This window comes from Oncorhynchus mykiss, chromosome 17 (assembly GCF_057628025.1).
Source record: "Oncorhynchus mykiss isolate SJ-2025 chromosome 17, ASM5762802v1, whole genome shotgun sequence".
Classification (NCBI taxonomy): domain Eukaryota; kingdom Metazoa; phylum Chordata; class Actinopteri; order Salmoniformes; family Salmonidae; genus Oncorhynchus; species Oncorhynchus mykiss.
The window spans coordinates 35,707,594-35,733,773 of NC_143038.1; the positions used below are offsets into that span (position 1 = coordinate 35,707,594).

At 43.5% G+C, this 26,180-nt stretch overlaps 2 protein-coding genes across 2 annotated transcripts in view; both read left to right on the forward strand.

Annotated features, from left to right (window-relative positions):
- LOC110494060 (contactin 2) overlaps positions 1–19,579 on the forward strand; it is an 83,032-nt gene extending 63,453 nt beyond the window's left edge. The window contains exons 3-22 of the mRNA XM_036950110.2: positions 782–923; positions 1,044–1,216; positions 1,499–1,594; positions 2,365–2,577; positions 2,956–3,058; positions 3,521–3,702; positions 5,259–5,395; positions 5,550–5,679; positions 5,807–5,957; positions 6,209–6,336; positions 6,529–6,704; positions 8,817–8,937; positions 9,204–9,362; positions 9,471–9,691; positions 9,819–10,053; positions 10,260–10,375; positions 11,092–11,278; positions 12,191–12,303; positions 12,752–12,920; positions 14,524–19,579. Coding sequence (XP_036806005.2) covers positions 782–923; positions 1,044–1,216; positions 1,499–1,594; positions 2,365–2,577; positions 2,956–3,058; positions 3,521–3,702; positions 5,259–5,395; positions 5,550–5,679; positions 5,807–5,957; positions 6,209–6,336; positions 6,529–6,704; positions 8,817–8,937; positions 9,204–9,362; positions 9,471–9,691; positions 9,819–10,053; positions 10,260–10,375; positions 11,092–11,278; positions 12,191–12,303; positions 12,752–12,920; positions 14,524–14,633 — 3,062 coding nt within the window. The 3' untranslated portion in view covers positions 14,634–19,579. The remainder of the gene's footprint in view (positions 1–781; positions 924–1,043; positions 1,217–1,498; positions 1,595–2,364; positions 2,578–2,955; positions 3,059–3,520; positions 3,703–5,258; positions 5,396–5,549; positions 5,680–5,806; positions 5,958–6,208; positions 6,337–6,528; positions 6,705–8,816; positions 8,938–9,203; positions 9,363–9,470; positions 9,692–9,818; positions 10,054–10,259; positions 10,376–11,091; positions 11,279–12,190; positions 12,304–12,751; positions 12,921–14,523) is intronic.
- Positions 19,580–19,807: 228 nt separating this feature from the next.
- LOC110494061 (acidic mammalian chitinase-like) lies at positions 19,808–25,848 on the forward strand. The gene is made up of 12 exons (XM_021568754.3): positions 19,808–19,913; positions 22,468–22,534; positions 22,680–22,709; positions 22,972–23,176; positions 23,278–23,334; positions 23,566–23,731; positions 23,945–24,069; positions 24,284–24,407; positions 24,613–24,795; positions 24,937–25,053; positions 25,162–25,288; positions 25,432–25,848. Exons 2-12 carry the CDS (start codon positions 22,510–22,512, stop codon positions 25,638–25,640), a joined length of 1,368 nt encoding a protein of 455 aa, XP_021424429.1. The 5' UTR covers positions 19,808–19,913; positions 22,468–22,509; the 3' UTR covers positions 25,641–25,848.
- The last annotated feature ends 332 nt before the right edge of the window (positions 25,849–26,180 follow it).

Genomic DNA, 26,180 nt, shown 5'->3' on the forward strand with positions numbered 1-26,180 from the left:
TTTCACTCTTCACCTCTATGTCCTCTCCCCATTTAAGTCCCTCTCCCCTCGTTCTCTCTTCATCACTGTCGTACCGAACAGTATTGCCCCTGACAGCCTGTATCCCCTCCAGACTCCCACCCTTTGGATCTCACTTTCAGTGCAGATGGTTGTTTTACCATAATGCTTGCCTGCACAACTCCTGCTTCACACTCACACTCACACACACATCTCTGAGCCATGAACACATAATTATGGGTTTTCTGTCAGGGGAACAGGGAATAGGGGAAAACAGGCCATCTCAACACCATCCCAGAGTACATTATTTAGATGAGATTAAAATGGATTAGATTACATTTAATCAAATACTTCCACTGTAATTTGTGAACATTTCTCATGCAATTAGACAATTCCACATTTTCTGACTTTGGGTTCCCAAAGCACAGATGAAACTCGTATTTACCACCAACTGAATTTCTGAATGGTGATACATGGTGTTTAATTAAGAAAAAATATGTTATAGTGATACAGAACAAGTTGTTTTGAAATGTTAGTGTCTTTCAACAGTCGCAGCACAACACAGTTTCAGTTGAATACAGTTTGAAAAGGGATTTTTTTTAAAATCTTGAATCTAATTGTTTACTCTTAATTCTGATTGGTTGGAAGGGGCTGGTAGTAGGAAATTGGGTGGTTGGTCATTCTGAGTGTGTGTGTGTGTGTGTGTGTGTGTGTGTGTGTGTGTGTGTGTGTGTGTGTGTGTGTGTGTGTGTGTGTGTGTGTGTGTGTGTGTGTGTGTTGACAGGTGGGGACGTGTGCATAACGGGTCATGACAGTGGGCCAGTGTTTGAGGAGCAGCCCAGCAGTGTGGTTTACCCAGAAGGTCTCAGTAAGGGAACAGTTACTCTCAACTGCCAGGCTAGAGCCAGCCCTGCTGCTACGTACAGGTAAGAACAAACATGTGCACACACACACACATCAGAGAAGCAGTCATCAGAGAGGTGGTACAGGTACTAAGTGCTCATCTCTACAGCGTTATGTAACTTCTTCCCTTCCCTGTCCGGTAGGTGGCATGTGAATGGTACGAATGTCCCGGTAGGGGACCCCCGGTATACACTGGTAGCCGGTAACCTGGTGATCAGTGGTCCCCAGTACGGCAGTGACGGAGGCTCCTACCAGTGTCTGGCCATGAACCGCTGTGGCACCGTACTCAGCCGCGTCGCCAATCTCAAGTTCGGCTGTGAGTACATTAATTTATTCATATTTATGTATTTACCATTCTCTGTGTTGCTGCATAGTAATCAAGATGTATTGGATCCCCGTTGTTATTCATCAAACTCTCTTTTCTGTGGATCTCATCTCATTCCATTGATTGGTTTATATAGTGAAAAGAAGAAATTGCTCAGTGAGAAGTACACATTCGTCTTGTGGTACTCTTGACTGAATTTAATTGAGTTTTTTTTTAATTGTCTCGTGTAGTTTGTTTTCTATCTTGTGATATCCTCCTTTACTGTTTTTCTAGACCTCCATGACTTCTCTGGGGAAGGGCAGAGCCCGCAGACAGTGTACGAGGGTGCAGGTGCCTTCCTGGCCTGTCAGGCCCCCGCCCACTACCCAGGTACACACACACACACACACAATTCACATGCTCAAATCAAAATCAAATCAAAGTTTATTTGTCATGTGCGCCGAATAAAACAGGTGTGTAGACCTTACAGTGAAATGCTTACTTACAGGCTCTAACCAATAGTGCAAAAAAGGTATTAGGTGAACAATAGGTAGGTAAAGAAATAAAACAACAGTAAAAAGACAGGCTATATACAGTAGCGAGGCGATAAAAGTATCAAGGCTACAAAACAGACAACGGTTAGTCGGGCTGATTGAGGTAGTATGTACATGTAGATATGGGTAAAGTTACTATGCATATATGATGAACAGAGAATAGCAGTAGCGTAAAAGAGGGGTTGGCGGGTGGTGGGTGGCGGTACACAATGCAGATAGCCCGGTTAGTCAATGTGCGGGAGCACTGGTTGGTCGGCCATATTGAGGTAGTCTGTACATGAATGTATAGTTAATAAAGTGACTATGCATATGAGATAAACAGAGAGGAGCAGGGTTGGTGGGGGGGGGCACACAATGTAAATCGTCTGGGTAGCCATTTGATTACCTGTTCAGGAGTCTTATGGTTTGGGGGTTAAAAACTGTTGGGATGCCTTTTATTCCAATCTCTGCTTTCTCTCTGAGTGCTCCCTTGAACTAGTTTGTGGAATGTTTTCATTGATAAGCCCCTATTTATGGCACATTGATTAAGTCTCACTCTCCTCCTCGTCTTCTCTCTCGCTCTTGCTCTCCCTTCTCTCTCTTTCTGTCCCTTTCTCCTCTCGTTAGCGCTGTCCTACCGCTGGTTCGTTAACGACTTCCCCAGCTTCGTGAAGCCTGACGGGGGTAGGTGGTTCGTCTCCCAGGTAACGGGCAACCTGTACCTGGCCAAGGCGGAGCCTAACGATACAGCAAGCTACTTTTGCTTCACCACCATCGACATGGACATCAGTACGAAGAGTACCTTCAGCAAGGCCAACCAACTCACCGTGCAGCCAGACGGTACAGGAGTGTGTGTGTGTGTGTGTGTGTGTGTGTGTGTGGTGCGTGGTGTGTGTGTGTGAGTGTGAGTGTGTGTGAGTGTGAGTGTGAGTGTGTGTGTGTGTGTGTGTGTGTGTGTGTGTGTGTGTGTGTGTGTGTGTGTGTGTGTGTGTGTGTAGAGAGAAAAGGCCTATTCAAGTACTCTGTTCCTCTTACACGGTAATTGTGCAGCTTTGAAAAGCGTTTGACATTTCAATTGACAAGGAACTACAAAGAATACAGTGCTGTATATTTCTCCTCTAAGAGGAGAGACTTGAAGTGCAGGTGCAGTTTATAATTTGCTTTATTTCACATCAGCCATTTTCACTGTTGTTGACATGTCCTCTCTATTAACCACAGCCAATACCAGGAAGTCAGCTCCTGCTATCAAAGTGCGTTTTCCAGCAGAGACTTACGCCCTGGCAGGACACACCACCCAGCTGGAGTGCTTTGCCTATGGAAAGTAAGTCCCTGATCCATGTTATTATCCCATATTGTTAAAATATCTCCAATTTGCAAGCTTGCAACAATGCAGTAATCAATAACAATGTAATACTAAAAATAACAAGTTAGAACAAAAACACACAATAAATAAAAATAAGAGGAACGCGATAAAGTATGTAAGCATTCTCTATACACGATTTGTTGTATACTGTATCCACACACTCTCACCCTGCATTCCCCTTTTCTTGCCTCTCCCTCCTCCAATGTCCTCTTCCTCCTCCACCTTCCCTTCCTTCTGCGCATGCCTCTCTCCCTCTTCCTCCTCCACCTTCCCCTCCTTCTGCCCATGCCTCTCTCCATCTTCCTCCTCCACCTTCCCTTCTACCCATGCCTCTCTCCCTCTTCCTCCTCCACCGTCCCCTCTTTCTGCCCATGCCTCTCTCCCTCTTTATCCACCACTGCTTCCCTTCCCTCACCTTAGTCCCATCCCAAAGTTGCGTTGGAGGAAGGTGGATGGTCTGTTGCCGTCTAAGGCCGGGGCCAGTGCAGAGGGACCCATCCTCACTCTGCCTGAGATGACCTTCCATGACGAGGGCGTGTACGAGTGTGAGGCCTACAACTCTGAGGGCCGCGACAAACACCAGGGACGCATCAACGTGCAAGGTAGGGTAGAGACACAAACACACACACACACACAATTTCTAAGACTTTATTGAGTTACAGTTCATATTAGGAACTCAGTCAATTGAAAAATCACTAGGCCCTAATCTATGAATTTCACATGACTGGAAATACAGATATGCATCTGTTGGTCACAGATACCTTAAAAAAAAAAAAAGTATGTCGTGGATCAGTAAACCAGTCGGTATCTGGTGTCTCCACCATTTGCTTCATGCAGCGCGACACATCTCCTTCGCATACAGTTGATCGGGCTGTTGATTGTTGCCTGTGGAATTTCGTTCCACTCCTCTTCAATGGTTGTGTGAAGTTGCTGAATATGTGCGGGAATTGGAACACGCCATCTTACACGTCAATCCAGAGCATCCCACACATGCTCAATGGGTGACATGTATGGTGAGTATGCAAGCCATGGAAGAACTGGGACATTTTCAGCTTCCAGGAATTGTCTACAGATCCTTGCGACATGGGGCCGTACATTATCATGCTGAAACATGAGGTGGAGGGAGTGGATGAATGTCACGACAATGGGCCTCAGGATCTCATCGCGGTATCTCTGTGCAATCAAATTGCCATCGATAAAATGCAGCTGTGTTCATTGTCCGTAGCTTATGCCTGCCCATACCACAATGTTGACATCAGAAAACTGCTCGCCCACACGACACCATACACGCTGTCTGCCATCTGCCTGGTACAGTTGAAACCAGGATTAATCTGTGTAGATCACACTTCTCCAGCATGCCAGTGGTAAACGAAGGTGAGTATTTGTCCACTGAAGTCAGTTACGACTCTGAACTGCAGTCAGATGAAGACCCTGGTGAGGATAACAAGCATGAAATGAGCTTCTCTGAGACGGTGTCTGACAGTTTGTGCCGAAATTCTTTGGTTATGCAAACCTACAGTTTCATCAGCTGTCCTGGTGGCTGGTCTCAGACGATCCCGCTGGGGAAGAAGCCGGATGTGGAGGTTCTCGGCTGGCGTGGTTACACGTGGTCTGAGTTTGAGGCCTGTTGGCTTATGGTAGAGAAATTAACATTACATTTTCTGGCAACAGCTCTGGTGGACATTCCTGCAGCCAGCATGCCAATTGCACGCTCCCTCAAAACTTGAGACATCTGTGGCATTGTGTTGTGTGACAAACCTGCACATTTTAGAGTGGCCTTTTATTGTCCCCAGCACAAGGTGCACCTGTGTAATGATCATGCCGTTTAATCAGCTTCTTGATAGGCCACACATGTCAACTGGATGGATTATCTTGGCAAAAGAGAAATGCTCACTAACAGAATGTAAACAAATTTGAAACAAACATTTGAGAGAAATAAGCCTTTTGTGCATATGGAACATTTCTGGGATCTTTTATTTCAGCTCATGAAACACGGGACCAACACTTTACATGTTTATATTTTTGTTCAGTGTAGTATCCAGCAGCAAGTCTGAAACCCTGTTCCCCCTGAATATCACCATTATATGACCATCAGAACCATTCGTGTTTACCTGAATTTGTCTGTGAACTTGTCCCTGTATCTGTTTGGTCCCTTCAGCCCAGCCAGAGTGGCTGCAGGTGATGAGTGACTCTGAGGTGGAGATCAGTTCAGAACTGCACTGGACCTGTGTGGCTGCTGGCAAACCAAGACCCTCCATACGCTGGTTACGTAATGGACAGCCCCTTAGCACACAGGTATATACACACACACACACGTACACATAGACACACAAGCCCATGTCGCTCGTCTCTACCCTCCCTTGTGTGAGGTTTTTTCCCCTCCCTATTCATTTACCTATATCTCCTTCCAACCATTCCTCTATCTCTCCATCCATCCCTCTGACATCAGGACCGAGTGGAGGTCAATGGGGGTCGTCTGAAGGTCATCAACCTGGCACTGGAGGATTCTGGGATGTATCAGTGTGTGGCTGAAAACAAACACGACACCATCTACTCCAATGCCGAACTGAGGGTGCAAGGTGAGAGGTCAGGGTTCAAGGGTTAAAACCAAACCCCGTAAACACTGCAGCCCAAGAGAAATGTAACTTAACACCCGAGTTCTAACCTCTCTAACTCCCTGTCCTCCCCCTGTGTTGTGGTCTCCAGTCCAGGCCCCAGACTTCCGCTCCAACCCGGTGAGGAGGTTGGTCCCAGCAGCCCGAGGGGGGCAGGTGATGTTGGAGTGTCGGCCGCGAGCCGCCCCAAAACCTACCCTGTTCTGGAGCCGTGGCACTGAGCTCCTCACCAACAGCAGCAGGTACACGCACAAACACACACCTGACCCTGAACCTCACTTTAACCTTAGATTCAGACTTACTGAGGCTTGATTCAGAAAGCCTCAACAGTTCTGGGGGGGGGGGATTAAAAGATAAATGTGACCTGAAGGAAAAGTGTCTCATGTTTTAGCTTCGATTTTGTCCAATACTCCCACCTAACAACAAGTGCAAACTGCAAACACATGGAAACATTTGGGATAATAAAGATTACATTTCCTGCTTCTTCTCCCAGGGTGACAGTGACTCCAGATGGGATCCTGTGGATCCACAACATCAGCAGGGCAGATGAGGGGAAGTACACCTGCTTTGCTGAGAACTACTTGGGCAAGGCCAACAGCACTGGACACCTGTCAGTTAGAGGTACACAAAAGCATGGATGCACACATACATACACACGCAAAAACACACACACATTTGCACACACATGGCATGCACATTCTTACACACGTGTACACACACACTGGCCCACTGAAACACCAGTGTTTGTTTTAAGACAGTTTCACACCTCCCCTACTCTCCTCCTTCACTTTCTCCTTCCCCTCTCTTCCACAGATGCCACTAAGATCACCCTAGCTCCCTCCAACGCTGACATCAACCAGGAAGAGAACGTCACGCTGCAGTGTCACGCGTCACATGACCCCACCATGGACCTCACCTTCACCTGGGCTCATAACGGAGCTCTGCTGGACCTGGAGGACCCCGCCGGACCGTACCACCGTGTGGAGGGGGTGAGTTAGTCAGGTTACAGTAGAATGTACCACTGCAGGAATGGGTGTGCGTCATGATGAATAAGACAAAAAAAATCCACAGGTTCACTTGGGGTTATTTTCAATCAAACCGTTTGAAATTGAATCAAATTGCTTAACAGATTTTTTTTTTTTTAAATCAAAAAGACATTTGGTATGATTTTTTGAGTGAATAGTAGGGTTAATGAAAATTACCATGAATCAGGGTGTATTTACAAGACATTAGTCAGATATATGTTGCAGACCATATCAAGGAAACTATCCATTTAATGTGCAGAGTCACAGCCTACTGTTCACGTCTTGCTGATGAAACACTTCTATGTTGATGACGTGACATTGACATTTTCTATGCCCCTTGGTTTATTGGGGATTAGAGTTTATAATCCTGACCCAAACAAATTATGGTCAGCACTATGATTTCACTGCCACTGGAGTCGTCTTATAATGGGATAGACTTTCAAAGCAGAGTGTTGGATATAATTGAATTTCATTTGAATTCAAATTACCTTCAGTACTGCTGTGAAACTGTGATTATATGAATACCTGGCTTGTTTCTCTGTATCAGGCAGACCATGTCTCCAATTACTGAGTATGTCTCTAATTCTGAACAAGCTCTCTCTCTCTCTCTCTCTCTCTCTCTCTCTCTCTCTCTCTCTCTCTCTCTATTTCTGTCTTTCTTTGTCTGTCTGTCTTTCTCTGTCTCTCTCTCTATTTCTGTCTTTCGTCTTTCTGTCTTTCTCTGTCTCTCTCTCTATTTCTGTCTTTCTTTGTCTTTCTGTCTTTCTCTGTCTCTCTCTCTATTTCTGTCTTTCTCTGTCTGTCTGTCTGTCTTTCTCTGTCTGTCTGTCTGTCTGTCTGTCTGTCTGTCTGTCTGTCTGTCTGTCTGTCTGTCTGTCTGTCTGTCTGTCTGTCTGTCTGTCTGTCTGTCTGTCTGTCTGTCTGTCTGTCTGTCTGTCTGTCTGTCTGTCTCTCTCTCTCTCTCTCTCTGTCTCTCTGTCTCTCTGTCTCTCTCTCTCTCTCTCTCTCTCTCTCTCTCTCTCTCTCTCTCTCTCTCGCTCTCTTTCAATTCAATGTGCTTTATTGGCATGACCTAACAATGTACATATTGCCAAAGCTTATTTTGGATATTTACAATATAAAATAAAAATGAGAACAGTAACAACAACAACCAAGTGACAAAATAACCTTACATTGAACAATAACAATAAGCATACAGTAGAGTGCATGTGCAGGTTGATTGGTTTGTCAGACACTGTCCCTCAACTTATGGCAGGCAGCAATGTAGTGCGCTGCCAACCCACAGCTCTCTGCATCCTCCCCCAACAGGACAGGTAGCCTACTCTCATCAGAGAAGTCTTTGAAACCTTGAATAAGGGTTTCACATTTGGGGAAATGACACTCTAATTGTTTTATATTTTTTACATTTTGTCAGGAAATGCAGCTCCGTCTCAGGTTCTGCTGTGGTGCAGTGGTTGCACAGCCTTTCCTCTACAGGGAGCCAGGTTTTTCTGTGTCTACCCTTCTCAATGGCAAGGCTGTGCTCATGGAGTCTGTACTTTGTAAAGGTTTTTCTAAGGTTTTGATTTAGCCACAGTGTACTGTCGATTTAGGGCCAGATAGCACCTGCATTTTGCTTTGTGTTTGTGCTTATCTTTCTCTCACTTACGCTCTCTGTCTCTCTGTCTCTCTCTTTCTGTATTTTTTTCTCTGTCTTTCTCTCTCTCTCTCTCTCTGTCTCGCTCTTTCTGTCTCTGTCTTTTTCTGTCTTTCTTTCTCTCTCTCTCTTTCTGTCTATTTCTGTCTCTCTTTCTTTGTCTCTTTCTCTGTCTTTCTGTCTCTGTCTTTCTGTCTATGTCTCTCTCTCTCTCACTGTCTGTCTGTCTGTCTGTCTGTCTGTCTGTCTGTCTGTCTGTCTGTCTGTCTGTCTGTCTGTCTGTCTGTCTGTCTGTCTGTCTGTCTGTCTGTCTGCCTGTCTGTCTGCCTGTCTGCCTGTCTGTCTCTCTCTCTCTCTGTCTTTCCTTCTTTCTCTTACTTGCTCTGTCTTTCTCTCTGTCTGTCTCTCTCTCTCTCTGTCTTTCTCTGTCTCTCTAACAGAAGGAGACCATAGGGGATCTGTTGATAGTGAGTGGTCAGCTGAGTCAGGCCGGTACATACAGCTGTACAGCTCAGACCGTGGTGGACAGCGCCTCAGCCTCCGCTAAACTGGTAGTCAGAGGTAAGACCCGATCATATCACAACAACTCACCTGTCCTTTTTCTATGATGGTCATCCTCATGAAATGTTTGTGTTACAGCATTGCAGGATTTCGATTCTACATTTTATGAGGATTTTTACTTAATTACTTACTTGCGTAATCCTCTTCATCCCCAGGCCACAATGAGCTCCGTCCACTACTTTCTGGGTGAGGATTTGTAGTTGCATGTAAATGAAGGAAGTTGGATGAATGTCCTGACCATGCATTCTCCAACGGTCTCTCCTCAGGCCCCCCGGGACCTCCTGGTGGTTTAGTGGTGAAGAACGTTGCTGAGACGTCGGCGGAGCTGCGGTGGAGTCGTGGCTATGACAACCACAGCCCCATCGGGAAGTATGTCATCATGGGTTGCTCCCCACTGTCATCCGGATGGAGGACGATGAGGACAGGTGAGAGGACCACCGTTGTGTGTGCACGCGTGCGTATGAATGTATGTTTTTGTATCAATCAATCAGTCCCTCACCTCTCCCTCTCTCCATACTCCTCTCCCCCCGCAGAACCATCTAACATTGAAGGCAATGCTGAATCGGCTCGTGTGGTTGGCCTGTTGCCCTGGATGGACTATGAGTTCCAGGTCATCGCCAGTAACATCCTGGGTAGTGGAGAGCCTAGCATGTCCTCTCACACCGTACGCACCCAGCAAGCAGCTCCCACAGTGGCCCCTAGTGGACTAGGTGGAGGAGGAGGAGACCGCAACGAACTCATCATCACCTGGACCGTAAGTGTGTCTGTCTGTGTATGTGTACGCATGCCTGAGTGTGTGTGTGTGTGCGCAATTTAGAGAGAGAGTTAGATGGAGAGCTTTGTCAAAGTTGACATGAAGTTTTGTTTGAATCTGATCCCAGCCCATGGCCAGAGAGTACCAGAATGGAGATGGCTTTGGCTACATCCTGGCATTCCGGAAGCGGAACACTCCGACATGGGTGGTGGAGCGTGTTTCCAACGTGGAGTCGTCTCGCTATGTGTACTCAAACCAGAGCCTGTCCCCCTACTGCCCATTTGAGGTGAAGATCAAAGCCTACAACCGTAAAGGAGAGGGTCCCTTCAGCCAGATTGCCCTGGTGCACTCTGCAGAGGAGGGTGAGTCAGAACAGATCTGGGTTATACAAGAAGGATGAGGAACATTATGCTACATTGCCACAAGAGGGCGAACAAAAACACAAAAAACAAAATGTTACCAACCACATTTGTTCACTGTGTTTATCGTACTTGTGTGTGTTGGATATAATCCTCAACCCTAATTTCACCCCTGACCCCTGACCTCTGACCCCTGCCCCTCCATGCAGAGCCCACGGTGGCGCCCTCGAGGATCAACGCCACAGCTCTGACGGCGTTTGAGATGCAGGTGTCATGGGACCCGGTCCAACACCTCAGCGCCAATGGCATCCTCAGAGGTTACGAGGTTAAGGACCTGCACAACATACACATGAACATATACATATACCATGAAATATATCATATGATATACCCCGACATGTGCATTTACCCCAAACAATGTGACAAGCAATGGGCCCTGGTCGAAAGTTGTGCGTTATAAAGGGAATAGCATGCAATTTGGGACCCATATCTAGACTTCAGGTTCAAACCAGTCTGAACCAGTCAGTACTGGTGTGAAAGTTAACTGAGGTAACAGCTATGCTATTACCATCCTGAGGCAACAGTGACATTGCCCTGGAGATGACCTCACCTCATCTCCTCAGCCTTGATATCTTATATCCCCCGACTAATAAAGGTTTTATTCATTTATTTGATGTGTTGTTTGTTTGGGATCCGTCGCCAGGCAGATTAGGTCTGGCTGGTTATCATGATGGCCCTGAGGGGGAGGAAAATGGGAGAGTCAGAGTGAGAGTCATTAATGTTATGACAGGGCAGCTGGAGGAAACTTTGCTCATTAATCTGGTTAATGTTCATTGTACACATTTAAAAGGAAACTGTTTAAGAGATAACAAAATGCTTACATTTTAGGGCCTTCAAGTGATCTGTTCATATTTACCTCACAGAATATTTTGAGAAAAAAACTGTCAGAATTATTTGATAGTTTCTTTTTTGGGGAAGGCCCCCAGTTTTTCACAGAGATGTACTGTTTGTGGCATCAGCACACTAAAATGTTGTTTACAGATCCGGTACTGGCGTCAGCATGAGCGGGAGGCAGCTGCAGACCGTGTGCGTACAGCCGGGTTGGAGACAACAGCTCGTGTGGCAGGACTGAGACCCAGCACCCGGTACCATGTTACCGTGCTGGCCTACAACAGCGCTGGCACAGGACCAGCCTCACCCAAATCTACTGTCACTACCAGGAGACCACGTATGTAGGATACACACACACACACACACACAGAATTTCCACCACCAACAAACACACACACTCAAATATTGTTTCAGTCCCCTGGCCCCAACCCTCTTCGAGGGATCAGATGTGACATAACTGGGTTAGGCCAGCAGTGCAAGTATGAGTTCTCCCATGTGGGATAAGATGGATTGTCCCTACCGGCTGAGAATACCCCAGGGGTTCAAACACACAGTGTGTTTGGGAGGGGAGATATCCACCATGCACCTGACTACCAGCATGCACTGGGCTTCAAGAAAGGCAAAAAATATTTGGGTATTAGTCCATTGATATACACTGTAGTTCCCAAAATGTTTTGCATGTCCACAATCATGTTTTCAAGATATGTCACTTTTAAAATGCAGAAATGCAGCCTATCAGATGCGTTTTGTCGTATCTCTTGAAAACTTGATCGCTGATATACAAAACATTTTGGGTCTATATCAACAATGGACTGATGAAACAGATACCAAAAGATAGTTTGAGGGTGGAGTTTTCCTTTTAAGTGTGTAAAGGGATTCTAGTAGGGGATTTAGATCCTGATACAGAGGATCTACTCCTCTCTCTTCTCTTCTCTCTGGAACTAAAAAGGGTTCTCCTATGGGGACAGCTGACGAACCCTTTCGGAACACACGGACATCAACATTACGCACAAACATAGCTATATTAATATATTATATATGATATCATGCCTTTTAGTTTGCAGTTCGGTTACAGTTTGCATCATAACGTTGCTGTATCTATAATTTGTGCGCGAGACCTTTGTATTACCAAGTTATTAAGTATCTAAGTGTAATTCCTCAATAACTTCCTGGTCATGTCTTGGTCAAGTAAGTTTCAGAAGGTGAGAGACCGGCCAGTAAGTGGTTGTCTGTTCTTTTATGTTAACAGCTCCTAATCGCCCCCCTGGCAACGTGTTCTGGAAGACTGATGGCTCATGGGTAACTGTGAGGTGGGATCATGTCAAGGCCCTCGGCAACGAATCAGCTGTGCTGGGCTACAAGGTGAGTGGTGTCTGTTTTGAAGGAGAGGTGTGTGTGTGCAGGTGGATATGTGTTTGTCATATTGAAAATGCACGGTCAAAATGTTTAAAAGAATGTTAAAATGTGTGAAGGGAAAGGGGATATGCGGTCAAAATGATTCATGTTGTTTGGATAAATCATAATGAGCTACTTCTGTAAGTAATCAGATTTGCAGAGCAGTAAAACTCTTAGAGCATGATACGGCATATCATCAACAGATAACATTAACAATCATTTATTGTTTTTATAAATGTGATAGTGTGCAGAGAGAAAAAAAAGAAAAGGAATAGGAACATTAGCTTCTTAAACCAAAAATACTTCAACAAACATTGAACAAAGGGGCAAAGGAAAAACCTGAAATAACTGATTTCCTCTGTACAGTTTGTCAGAATCTGAAATGAAGCGGTTCCCTCCCTCTCTCTTCTTTCAGGTGTTGTATAAGCATGAGGGCCAGTCTGCACTGAAGGTTCTGGACAAGGGGAAGACGTCCGTCACCCTGCCCCTACCCAAAGACAACGGCTATGTGGTCCTGGAGATACGCTCCTGGGGGGAGGGAGGAGACGGAGCCGCACACGAGACCATTGTTTCCCGCGACTCAGGTGAGAGAGACTGACTGGGTATGTCGCAATAATATCTCTTTCTTCCTGAAGTGTACATTCATTCCCTACTTCCCACAAATCGAAAAGCATTGGATTGGTGGAAGGATGGGCTATACTAAAGGGAATTTCCACCATATTTATATGCCAGTCATTTCCTTTCAAATCAGTGAAGAGAAGTGAACAATTGCACCTTTTGAGAGGAAGGAGATGAAATAGGGACGTAGCCACTGACACTGAGGTTTGATGGAAGGGAGACTTCGGCACAACACATGTTTTTCAGTCACACACCACATAGCCCCAGAGCTTATCCAGGCAAGGTTTTGTGTCAGGTTTAAGTTACATCCCCACCTGGGACTTGCCTAGCAGCAACACCACTCCTGCTGTGACTAGAACTCACTACACAAGGAAATAATCCAAATCTCTCCTCCTGTTCTTCACCAAGTCTACCGCCAACAGCTAGCATGGCCTGAGGCTAACAGGATTAGCTAGCTGTCACACACAGAAGGGTACAAGAGCATAAGTGCTCATTTGAACCAAGAGGGACTAATTAGTATTTTGTATCAACTGGCGGCCACATACGACATCTGCCTGTGAGGTTGATAGGCTGCTGATGGAAGTTGAGGTTTGTCACTGAGTGACAGGGTTTAGTGAGAGGCAGTGAGGGTTAATGGGGTGTTGCCTCACTGGGCTCTGTATTAGTGCACGCAGACATGCACATAGAGATGTAAGATCGTAATTTGTCTCAGCAAAATAATCCTGTATTAGCAGGATTTGAACATTTAGTCCTTAAATGTTGCTTGATCTGTAGGTCTGGTCAAAACGAGGCCACATGAAAAGTAAAATGCTGTTAATATAACCGTGTGTTAGTGCGGAAACATCTCAGCAACAAAAGAGTGATCAAATTAAGATCCTACATCTGTACTGTACACACGTGTGCGCCGGCACCACACACACATTAGTACTTAGATTCTGCTTAAATTTGACCTATGCAGAAATCGCTCCATCATTTCCTAGTTGCAAAAATGTCAGTTTATGTGACAAAACAAGCAAGTATAGTGTAGAGAATCATTGTTCCATCAAAATCGCTGTGAAATATATTTTCTATAACCAAAAATATTGTATTTTCAGCTGTTTGAAGCTGGTGTACAAAACTGAAAGTAAAAAGACAAAAACTAAACTTAAAAATGGAAGCTTAGAAATAGAGCACATAGAACAGATCTACCGCTTCCTAGACTTGCTTTCAATGAGAATGACAGATCTATAACTCACATTTCTATGAGAATTATGTTGCGCCACCCAAAAAGTTACATATTGCACCTTTAAGACGGCTTAAAGTTAGAACACTATAGAGCTGTTTTAGCCAGTCAGAGAGACATGTTTAAGTGAGTCAATTAGTATTTCCATTGTGCTCCATATTAGGACCTGTCTTTCACTATTCTGAGACCCTAGCTGTGACTCCTCAAAAAAGCCAAGGAGGCAAGTAGGCAGCTGTTGGGATAATACTGTACTAGATCATGTCTGCAATTCTGACCCCCCCCCCCCCCCCCCCCCCCCCCCACCCCACCTCTCTCTCTCTCGCTCTGTCGCTCTCTCTATCAAACAGGAACTGGAATGATGGTGCAGAACCAAGCAAGATCCCCATGGTCCGATCATGCTCCCCTCCTTCTCACCGCCACACTCTCCCTCACTCTTATTGGCTTACTGGACCTGTGATCTCCGCCAGTCCCTGGACATTGTGTCATAGTCATGGTGTAAAGCCTATTGTTCAGATTCACCTATCTATTGTTTTGTTGTGGCGGGGAGGGGAGGGGATTTTGAACAGGTGGACAAGGGGTGTGTGGGGTAATATTTTGAAGCAAGGGGGATGGGGGGAATTAAAATGATGCTTATTTTATTCTTCTTTTTATAACAACATCAAACTGGGACATTTTTTAAGTGTGTGTGTCTATGGGTTTTAAGGGAGGGGTCAGACTACCTGATTGTCAATTACATTGGTGTCATTAGAACCATGCCTTATGGGGATACGAGAGGCTTTTGTCCTCCTTCACAGCAGCAGGGCAATTCGTCACACTCGCCATGTCTCCTGGCTTCCCCTACTCTGCTATGAACTCTAAGCTCGATAGGGTATGTCAGTCGTGCTTTCTGAAGTCGGTTCAGTTTCGTGTAGTTTAAAAAATGGAAAAAATGGTTTTCGGTTTTAATGTTGTTGTTTTTTACAATAAATGCACTATGCATAATTTGGGTTGAATGCTGTAATAACACAGACATTTTTTTTTTAAAGCCCCATGATGGTAGTGGCGACCCAATACTGCGTACCACTTATTAACCATTCACATTACTTTATTAATAAAATATGTCTGTTGTGTATGTATACATTTGTTTTATTTGATAACTTCGGACTAGATTCAATCAGATCAAGCAGTAACTGGCACTAGCAGACACCCATGCGGGTGGATGTTTTGGAGGTGTCAGAGGTGAAACTGTACTGCAGTCAAATCGGTGAGCAGCTGCTCTGGCATCATCATGAAGCTACACCCGCCCCATTTGCGTTAGAAGTTCCGAATAAGAAAGTGTAGGCTATGTAGAAATAATTACACTGAAATTGTAAAATCATTCAACTTAAATAATAAGGATTTCCATCAGACTAATCAAGGTGTAGATTACATCTCACATTCTAGTGTTCAAATTTGTAATCAAGGCTGCATGTGATTTCTCTTATTGCGACTCATTGCAGCCAATGGTAATGTCCACTTTAGGTATAATGCCGGGAGCTGCTTGGGGATTTGACAGCTCTAACACAGTTCTACCTACTACACGGTCAAAACATCAGTTTTGCGGATGTTGGCTAAAGCAGATCTGATTGGGCCCTTTAAAAAAAAAAAAAAATCCAAGTCATTGTCTCATCTCTGCTCATGCAGTTGCAGCCAGCCAGCCTACTATCTCTGTGCTCCCCAATGAGTCATCCTATATATTATCTGGCTCTATAGAGCTGCTGCCTACATTGTCTGACGAAATCACTATTTTAGTAGTTCTTCCAAGTAAATAAACCATACTTTTATGACTGCTGAATACCAACTATCAAACACTTGTATTGTCGGGTAGATATACCTCGCGAAGAAACAACTGCTCTCTCTATCCCTCTCTTCTCTCCCTCTCAGTATCTGCTCCACAAACTTGACCGGATATATGGTCATTATAGTTAATTACCACATTTTCTGCAGTAAACTATATAGAATATTGGGCTGTTGAAAACTACATCTCCCTACTACATCACAGTTTGCGCTTGATCTGATTTCTTTGTAGAGAAACAGTGCATTGAGCTTACAGTAAAAACATAAAAATACATGGAATTCAAGTAATTGAACCGACATTGGTCAGTTAGTTAATTAAAAAACTAAAAATAACATTTTGGTCAATCGCTTAGCACTATATGTCACCCAACTTAACTTCTGTATGTAGAACATCATGTGTACATACAGAACAGTAGACATCTCTGGTTCACTCAGACACTGACCAACTCTTTGTCTCTTGAATAAGATGAAGGGGAGATTAAACAGTGACCTCATTCATACATCTCATGGTTCTTCAGGAAGTCTACTTCAAATGGAACTCCCTGTGAATGGACGCTTGCTTACTTTCTTATGACACAACTTTTTGTCTCGTCCTAGGATTTTCTGCCTGTGTGTTGGTTTGTTTGTTTTATGTGATGTAGTTATGGCGGTGACAGCGTCTGAATGAATAACTTCACTCGTCCAAATGAATGTTTACCTTTATGTTTATGTTGGGAACTCAACTTGATAAAGATATTTATCAGTTCTTTGTTTACACTTTTTTTTGTGCCTGCATTGTTTAGAAGATTCAGACACAAATGGAAAACAATTTCAATTCAGTGTTTTTGGGTTGGTTATGAAACCCATCTATGCTGAAGTATAAGAGGAGTATTTCGCAATGGCAATTGTTGCGATAAAACGATGAAAGCAGGTACTGAAGACGGATCACAAAGTACAGTGTTATCGTTCACCTCTTACATAACATGTCCTGTTGTTCATTAACTGTTAATCATGCAACACTTCTGCCATAAACACTGCCTGTCTGAGGAGAGTTCACTGCAAGGATATGTCATCTATGGAACATACCGCGTCTGCTAGTTAATCATGAAGCCCCAGAGGGATTGATTTGGGTGGAAAGCAAGAATAATACCCACACACTGTTTAGATGTTCCCAATGTTACAATACTAACATGTCAACCACTGTCCTTGTCAAGCCTATTGCCACTGTATATTAAAACCATGGCAGCATTTGAACAGTGGATATTCTTTTTCCATATTTCATACCACCTTGCACCTGTAAAGTCTGTGGAATGTGTGTTCTGTATAATACCTTGAACTATTGATTTTGGGCATAGTCAAGTAGTTCAATGGTAAACAGCCATTTCAACACAGTGTGTCTGTTCTGAATATAACCACTGGTAGATGAAGCTTAGGCAACAGGAAACAAAATGGCAACTACTGTATGTTGTCTCTTGTTTTTTCATTTTTTTTCATTTCTGTTGCTCTGAAACATTCCTAGGCAGGTTGGCCAGTGGCAGCACAGTTCTGCTGCTACATGTTGTTCTATGCAGTAGAACAGTGCAAGGTATCAAGAAGTTTTGCGGCACTTCAGGGTTTGTGGGTCCTCATAAATTGTAATTGTTAGCTCATGATTTCGATACATCTCCGGAGTGTAGGAATCAAACAATACTTTTTATGGTTTGCAAGCGGTCTGGAGAAGCCAAAATCATAGTGTTTTGTCATTTGTAAAAGTCTGGGAGGTGAAAAAGGTTTGTTGAGTAAGTGGTTGGATGATGGTTTTTCTGGTGTTGTTTGGTTGTTAGCTACATCTCCCTTTGTTGTGCCCACAACTGTATAGAAGTTATTATGATGTTACTGACTCTCTTACACAGACATCGATTGATTGTCGACATCAGAATGAGCAAGATACAAACACACTCTGGCCATGAAACATGTTGATGACAATCTGTTAGTACAGCAGCAACACCAGTACAATCTTAGAAAAAAAGGGTTCCGTAAGGGTTCTTCCCATGTCCCCGTAGGATAACCCTTTTGGGTTCCAAGTAGAACCCTGGAACCAAAAGGGTTCTCCCAGGAATCAAAAATAGTTCTTCAAAGGGTTCTCATATGGGGACATTCGAATAACCCTTTTAGGTTCCAGAGAGCATTTTTTGTCATACCCAGAGTGCCCCAGTAGTGACAGTAGTGTTGCTTTTATAATACATAGACATATTCAGCACCACACTAGTCCCCACCTGACAGTTGTTATGTTTAGACCAATGATGTTGTTTTGATTTTAGTGGGTGAAGCCACTTAACCCTGTGCCTGACGGTGTTCAGGGTAATTTTATATTGGATTGGGAGTGTTGTGTTTTATAAACTGTTTTTGTACGTGGCTCAATGTACCTTAAAAGAAAGAGGGCAGCTTAAAAACACGTGAAATATCCAGATGTCTTGCAGTGATGACTTCCTTGGGGGGAAACTCAAACCCACACTTCGTAGTTGAAGACAGTGGAGGTGTGATTGGTACTACCGGCTGGCTATACGAAACTGCAGGACAAGGGAGTCAACTTGACTCTCTTTCAACCTGCCTGTCAAACTGTAGTCAAACGTTGATGGTGATATGATATCTCATTCTCCTCCATGTGGCAGCAACTGCAGGGTCTAACAGATGGCCGGTAATGCTGTAAGCCACTGGATCACCCAGCTCGGAGATCACTATACACTATATCTCATCTAGCTGTTCAATACTGTTCAAGATAAACTGATAGAGCCGCCAACTGGGAAAGCAGCCTATGTTCTCTCAAGAGCAGGATAGGAGTTATTGTAGTAAAGAAATACATATACACTGGATCTCACTCATCATCGGTCTGTAGATACTGTGCGGTGCTGTACTGCTAGAGTACAGCTGTTAGCGCACACTTAGCTCACATACTCAGAAAACAATTGCTTACTCTCTGGTGGCTAGTGTTGTTCCTTCTTCACCCAGCACCTGTATAGGCTTGAAAGACTCACAAGTACACGTGATCTGCCCTTGCTTGGTTTCTAACCCAATGGCAAATATTGGAAACACTGCCTTTTTGGTTATGTACTTAATGCTAGCTTATTTGCGTAATGCTAGCTCATTTGCGTATGTGTGTGTGTGAATGTTTTTGTTAACACAACGCTTTTTATATGCAAAGTTCCCATCGGCAAAATACACATTAAAAGTAATTATCATCTTACAGCATCTCTGTAATACTAAGGTGACATCTTTTCAAACCCCTGTTCTCTGAATATTATGTGTCATTTTCAAGAAGTCTGATTGATCGGTTCAAATCACACTTCCTGGTGAAAGCTACAATGGCTATTGAGGTAGAGCTTGCCCTTAACCACAGATCTAGGAATCATAACCTGAACAATAAAGGGATGAAAACAAATATGTCCCTGTATCAGTGGTTAAGGGCAACCAGTTTGCTAGGATGTGTTTGTCTGTCAGCTGGCTGGGCTGAAATGTTGAAATGTTCTGATACCATTGGGTCCTTCTAAATCTGTGATTAAACGGGAAAGTGAAGGGGAGGTATGGCACTTGTAAATATTACTCAATAAACACCTTGGGATTGTATTTAAATCATGCTTGTTCCACTGTGTTTTTTATTTCCTTACCACTGTTGAATTTGCATGGCAGATGTAGCATGGTCATATTAGATTGCTTTATTATGTCAGTTGTGACCTAGCGGCGTGAATATCCCCTTTTCAAGTAAGTCATAACACTTGCCATTTTACCTAGTGTGTGTAATTGAATCTATTAGGTAATCAGTTCGTCTCCCACTTCCCGGGTTACTCAGGAATCTTATCACTTGCACTTTGGTACCAATTATTATTAGGGAAAATGAGAAGTATAAATCAGCAAGAACACAGCACAGCTACTGTAGGAACTCTCCCTCTGTCACTGGTGGAGAAAGGTAATATGGTATTCATGTATTGTATGTAATATGTAACTTTATATTCATTTATGTAACATTGCTTGTGATATCAGAGGTAATATCCCTACTATATTGCACCTTACTTATCACGGATGACATAGTGATGAACGTGTGTTCATTAATTAACTTGTGAATTGCATGTAAAGAGATCGAGGAGGTTTGCTAACAGTGAATGAGTGTGTGTACATATGTAGGATATTCATTTGAGCCAGTTTGCTACAGTTGGAAAATAATCCTGCAGCAACAGGAAATGTGAATTATTATGTGAATTATAATTAAAGGATATTTTTCGTAAGGATACATACATTTTTCACTACGGCAAATAATTCTGAAATTTCAAGGTAGAAATTATAAACTTTAGAAGCTTTTTTACACCTGAAATACACTAGAAGGTTAAATTTCCTGCTGTGCAGGAAAATTCTCAGCAGTAAAAGAGTGATCAACTTAAGATCCTACATCTGGATGCATGCAACAGACTTGGTTCAAATACATTATTGAACACAGTGCGGGGTGGGTGCACTTTTGGGAACATTTTATCGATTCCATTGTACCAGTCAAGTTATGTAAAGTGCACCTCAAGTATTTTAAATTGTTTATACATTTGACCTTAGTCTGGACATACATACATCTGGCTTTGTTTGCTATCTCGCTATTACAGAAACATAGGTTCATTGCTAAATATAATGGATTGTGTATTACGAACAGTATCCAATACTTAATATTTACAAACTTGTTTCATCTGAATTAACAACATAACAACTGAGCTGCTCTATACTTTTAAAAAGTAGTTAAATAATGAAATGTTAAAATTGTATAATAATAACATGTTGTTATACAGTGCCTTGCGAAAGTATTCGGCCCCCTTGAACTTTGCGACCTTTTGCCACATTTCAGGCTTCAAACATAAAGATATAAAACTGTATTTTTTTGTGAAGAATCAACAACAAGTGGGACACAATCATGAAGTGGAACGACATTTATTGGATATTTCAAACATTTTTAACAAATCAAAAACTGAAAAATTGATCTCTGAATGATCCAATGTTGACCTAAATGACTAACGATGATAAATACAATCCACCTGTGTGTAATCAAGTCTCCGTATAAATGCACCTGCACTGTGATAGTCTCAGAGGTCCGTTTAAAGCGCAGAGAGCATCATGAAGAAAAAGGAACACACCAGGCAGGTCCGAGATATTGTTGTGAAGAAGTTTAAAGCCGGATTTGGATACAAAAAGATTTCCCAAGCGTTAAACATCCCAAGGAGCACTGTGCAAGCGATAATATTGAAATGGAAGGAGTATCAGACCACTGCAAATCTACTAAGACCTGGCCGTCCCTCTAAACTTTCAGCTCATACAAGGAGAAGACTGATCAGAGATGCAGCCAAGAGGCCCATGATCACTCTGGATGAACTGCAGAGATCTACAGCTGAGGTGGGAGACTCTGTCCATAGGACAACAATCAGTCGTATATTGCACAAATCTGGCCTTTATGGAAGTGACAAGAAGAAAGCCATTTCTTAAAGATATCCATAAAAAGTGTTGTTTAAAGTTTGCCACAAGCCACCTGGGAGACACACCAAACATGTGGAAGAAGGTGCTCTGGTCAGATGAAACCAAAATTGAACTTTTTGGCAACAATGCAAAACGTTATGTTTGGCGTAAAAGCAACACAGCTCATCACCCTGAACACACCATCCCCACTGTCAAACATGGTGGTGGCAGCATCATGGTTTGGGCCTGGTTTGGGCCTGGCCTTTTCTTCAGCAGGGACAGGGAAGATGGTTAAAATTGATGGGAAGATGGATGGAGCCAAATACAGGACCATTCTGGAAGCAAACCTGATGGAGTCTGCAAAAGACCTGAGACTGGGACGGAGATTTGTCTTCCAACAAGACAATGATCCAAAACATAAAGCAAAATCTACAATGGAATGGTTAAAAAATAAACATATCCAGGTGTTAGAATGGCCAAGTCAAAGTCCAGACCTGAATCCAATCGAGAATCTGTGGAAAGAACTGAAAACTGCTGTTCACAAATGCTCTCCATCCAACCTCACTGAGCTCGAGCTGTTTTGCAAGGAGGAATGGGAAAAAAATGTCAGTCTCTCGATGTGCAAAACTGATAGAGACATACCCCAAGCGACTTACAGCTGTAATCGCAGCAAAAGGTGGCGCTACAAAGTATTAACTTAAGGTGGCTGAATCATTTTGCACGCCCAATTTTTCAGTTTTTGATTTGTTAAAAAAGTTTGAAATATCCAATAAATGTCGTTCCACTTCATGATTGTGTCCCACTTGTTGTTGATTCTTCACAAAAAATACAGTTTTATATCTTTATGTTTGAAGCCTGAAATGTGGCAAAAGGTCGCAAAGTTCAATGGGGCCGAATACTTTCGCAAGGCACTGTATATCTATATTTAAGTAACTCTGTATTAGTTCATTTGTTAAAAAAATAAAATAATAATAATAATAATACAAAATGTGTGTCTATTCATGCATTTATGTCATATTTTGTATTTATTTATACAGGTACATTGTTTCTAAGGATAACCGACTTGATTTCACAACACAATGGCCAGACTCACTGTGCTTGCAGGTACCACAGAATCACTGTGCTTGCAGGCTTCTTCAGTCATTATAATCCCTATCATCATCCTCATCATATTCTTATCATTATTCTTCAATATGATCCTCTGTGCCTGGGTCATTCAGTGTATGAAAACATTGTCATCTCTCCTCAGGTCTGGGCCTTCTGCTGATGGTGCAGATTGGTAAGCATTTCCCTCATCAACCTTTTTACATTTCTCAGTTGAAATGTTTAGACCATAGAATACATCATTTATCGCTAAATAATTATGTGGTTCATACTCAAGATGCTTGGCAATCCCATCAAAAACCACAGATCCCCCATAAGCATTTGGAATAATAAAGAGAGCATCCCAATGACCACAATGTCCAGCCCGCTATTTTAAGGTACCCCAAAAGGTCAATGTGAACTTCTGTCTCTGAATAGTTTTCCTTCTCTACCTTCAGCCGCCTCCACCAAACTGGTCTGCCACATGACCAACTGGGCCCAGTACCGCCCCAGCAGTGGGAAATTCACCCCTGAGAACATCGACCCCTTCCTCTGCACCCATGTGATCTACAGCCTGGCCACCATCAACAGCTTCAACCAGGTCGCCCCCATCGAGTGGAACGACGAAACCTTATACATCAGCCTCAACAACCTGAAGAACGTGTGAGTGACTCTGGGTGTACTTCAGTGAGAGTTGGGCCTTAGTTGATAACTCCATGATGAACACTGGGTTTGACTCCTCATCTTATCTCGCTGATCCGCAGGAACCCAATGCTGAAGACTCTGCTTTCTGTCGGAGGCACAGTCAACGGACTCAGCCCGTAAGTCTAGTGATGATTCTTATTGGTTGATAACGATATTATATTGCGCAATTCCACATAAGGCAGATTTTGTCTTTTTGCACCCAGCACCTGGGAAATCAATTCTAATTATCATAGTGTTTCCCGGTTTTTGTCCTAATCTGGAGGACTGCTGTGTCTGTTGGGTTCCAGTCCTTTCATATAGGCTCACAACCAGAATAATGGTTCAATTATGTCTCCTTCCCCCTCCAGATTCATCGGCATGGTGTCCAAACCTGAGAGCCGCCAGGCCTTCATCAAGTCAGCCATCAACTACCTGCGTTCCCATAACTTTGATGGTCTCAACCTGGCCTGGGAGTACCCCACTCAGAACGGCAGCCCCAACGGAGACAGGAAGAGGTTCACCGAGCTCGTCAGGGTAAGCTTGCACAGAACCTTTTTTTTTTTACTGACAGTTATAACATGAGTGAGGATTTGCAACAATATCTTTCAATGTGTTACTGTCATTTTCTGGGACTATGTATGGTTGTATAGCGATCTACCACCTGCTGAAGGGGTTAGCTCGGCCTGAAGGGCCAAATAGTTTATATTACTTTCTGTCAGAACGTTATGTTTCTGTATGGCTTTACAGGAGCTGCAGAAGGCCTTTATGGACGATGCCAAAGACACCAAGTTAACACAGCTGCTGCTGTCTGCCAGTGTGGCTGCTTTACGGCCCACCATCAACTCCAGCTACGAGGTGGCCCAGATCGCCAGGTAGGCAGCATGTGACTGAGAGACATTCGTCAAACACATTTTGAAATGATTTTATACCCGAGTTGGGGTAAATTACATTTGATCTAAAAAAGACAAATTAGTCAATGAAGGAAAACCTTATAATAGAGAATAACACCATACATCCAATTCATGAATCTTACAAACTCAACAGGCACACTATACTCCATATACTTGTCTCTTTATGTCTCTGCAGCTCTCTGGACTTCATCAACGTGATGACCTATGACTTTCACGGACACTGGGAGAGAGCAACCGGACACAACAGCCCCCTGTACCGCAGCAGACACGACTCAGTGACACACTACGACTTCAACGTCGTAAGACTAACACACACTTGATTTTATTAGGATTGATTCTATTCCATGCTGAGTATTAAACCAGGAAGTACTTGTAAACCATTGTGTTATTGACCATGATTATATAAAGGAAACTTGTAAATAAACTATTTACATATAGGAAATATTGGTGTTGATGTCCTTCAACTTCGCTGCCTTGTCCTAACCACCTGTCCATGTGATTTAGGACTCTGCCATCACCTACTGGCTGGACAACGGTGCCCCTGCTGAGAAGCTGTTGATGAGTTTCCCCACCTATGGCCGCACCTACCGTCTCACCACCACCAACACTGGCCTGGGAGCCCCCGCCAAAGGCCCTGCTGACGCCGGCCCATTCACCCGCGAAGCAGGATACTGGTCCTACTACGAGGTACATTTGATCTATGAGGCCTTTTACTCAAACTCAAAGCATACAGGCCATGGATCTCAAAACACTATGTTATATTGTGTTGTTTGTTTGTTTATCTGTTTGTTTGTCATTAGCTAACAGGATGCTTCTCTCTCTTCCCAGGTCTGCGCCTTCACCTCCAGCGCCACTGTTGAGTGGATTGATGAGCAGAAGGTCCCTTATGCTGTCCAGGGCAGCTCCTGGGTGGGCTATGACAACAAGGAGAGCTACGCTGCCAAGGTGCATGCCAGGAACATCTCAGTCAATCGATCCATCAACCAATCAAGTTCTCTATATACCCATGTCCATGTTTACACATCTGTCTTTGTCCCCTTTTGTTTCCATCAGGTCCATTGGCTGAGGAACAAGAACCTGGGAGGAGCCTCCGTGTGGACGCTGGACATGGATGACTTCACTGGTGCTTTCTGTGCTGATGGTTCCTTCCCTCTTGTCAATCACCTCCGCAACTCTCTGGGTAAATTCAGTTCCATTGAAGTTAAATTCTAGTTTTGTTTGTTATAAACCCATAAGTCAAGTACAGTAAAGGTAGGTTTTTATATCATCTCATCTCCCACTCTCTTCCCTCCCTCCACCCCTCCTTCCCTTTCTCCCTCCCAGGCTTCGCCCCCAAGCCCACAACCACTCGGGCCCCCACCACCACCCCTGACCCCATCCTCAGCTTCTGCTCCGGACGCCCAGATGGCTTGTACGTCAACGTCATCGACAACACCACCTATTTCCAGTGTTTCCGTGGAAACACCTACCTGCACCGATGCCAGCCCGGCCTCGTCTATATTGATTCCTGCAAGTGCTGTGACTGGCCCTGAATGACTGCTAGCTATGTAGGACCAATTAGTTAGAATGCTATAACAACCTTCAATGACAACTAGCTGTAACGGCAATAACTTATCCTAGGATCTGATCCTGAACTGCAACTGGCAAAATGTTACAAAATATACTAATTTTCATTTTGTCATTTTCTATTTGTCGGGTTACTGTCTTTCTCAAATAAAAAAAATACCATGTAAGACTGAATACAATATTGTGAATGTTTCATTTTTGCTTGTCAGTTTTTCATACTGTACCAGTCAAACGTTTGGACACACCTACTTATTCAAGGGTTTTTCTTTATTTTACTATTTTCTACATTGTAGAATAATAGTGAAGACATCAAAACTATAAAAGAACACATATGGAATCATGTAGCAACCAAAAAAGTGTTATACAAATCTAAATATATTTGAGATTCTTCAAAGTAGACATCTTTTGCATTGATGACAGCTTTGCATACTCTTGACATTCTCTTAACCAGCTTCATTAGGTAGTCACCGGGAATGCATTTCAATTAACAGGTGTGCCTTGTTAAA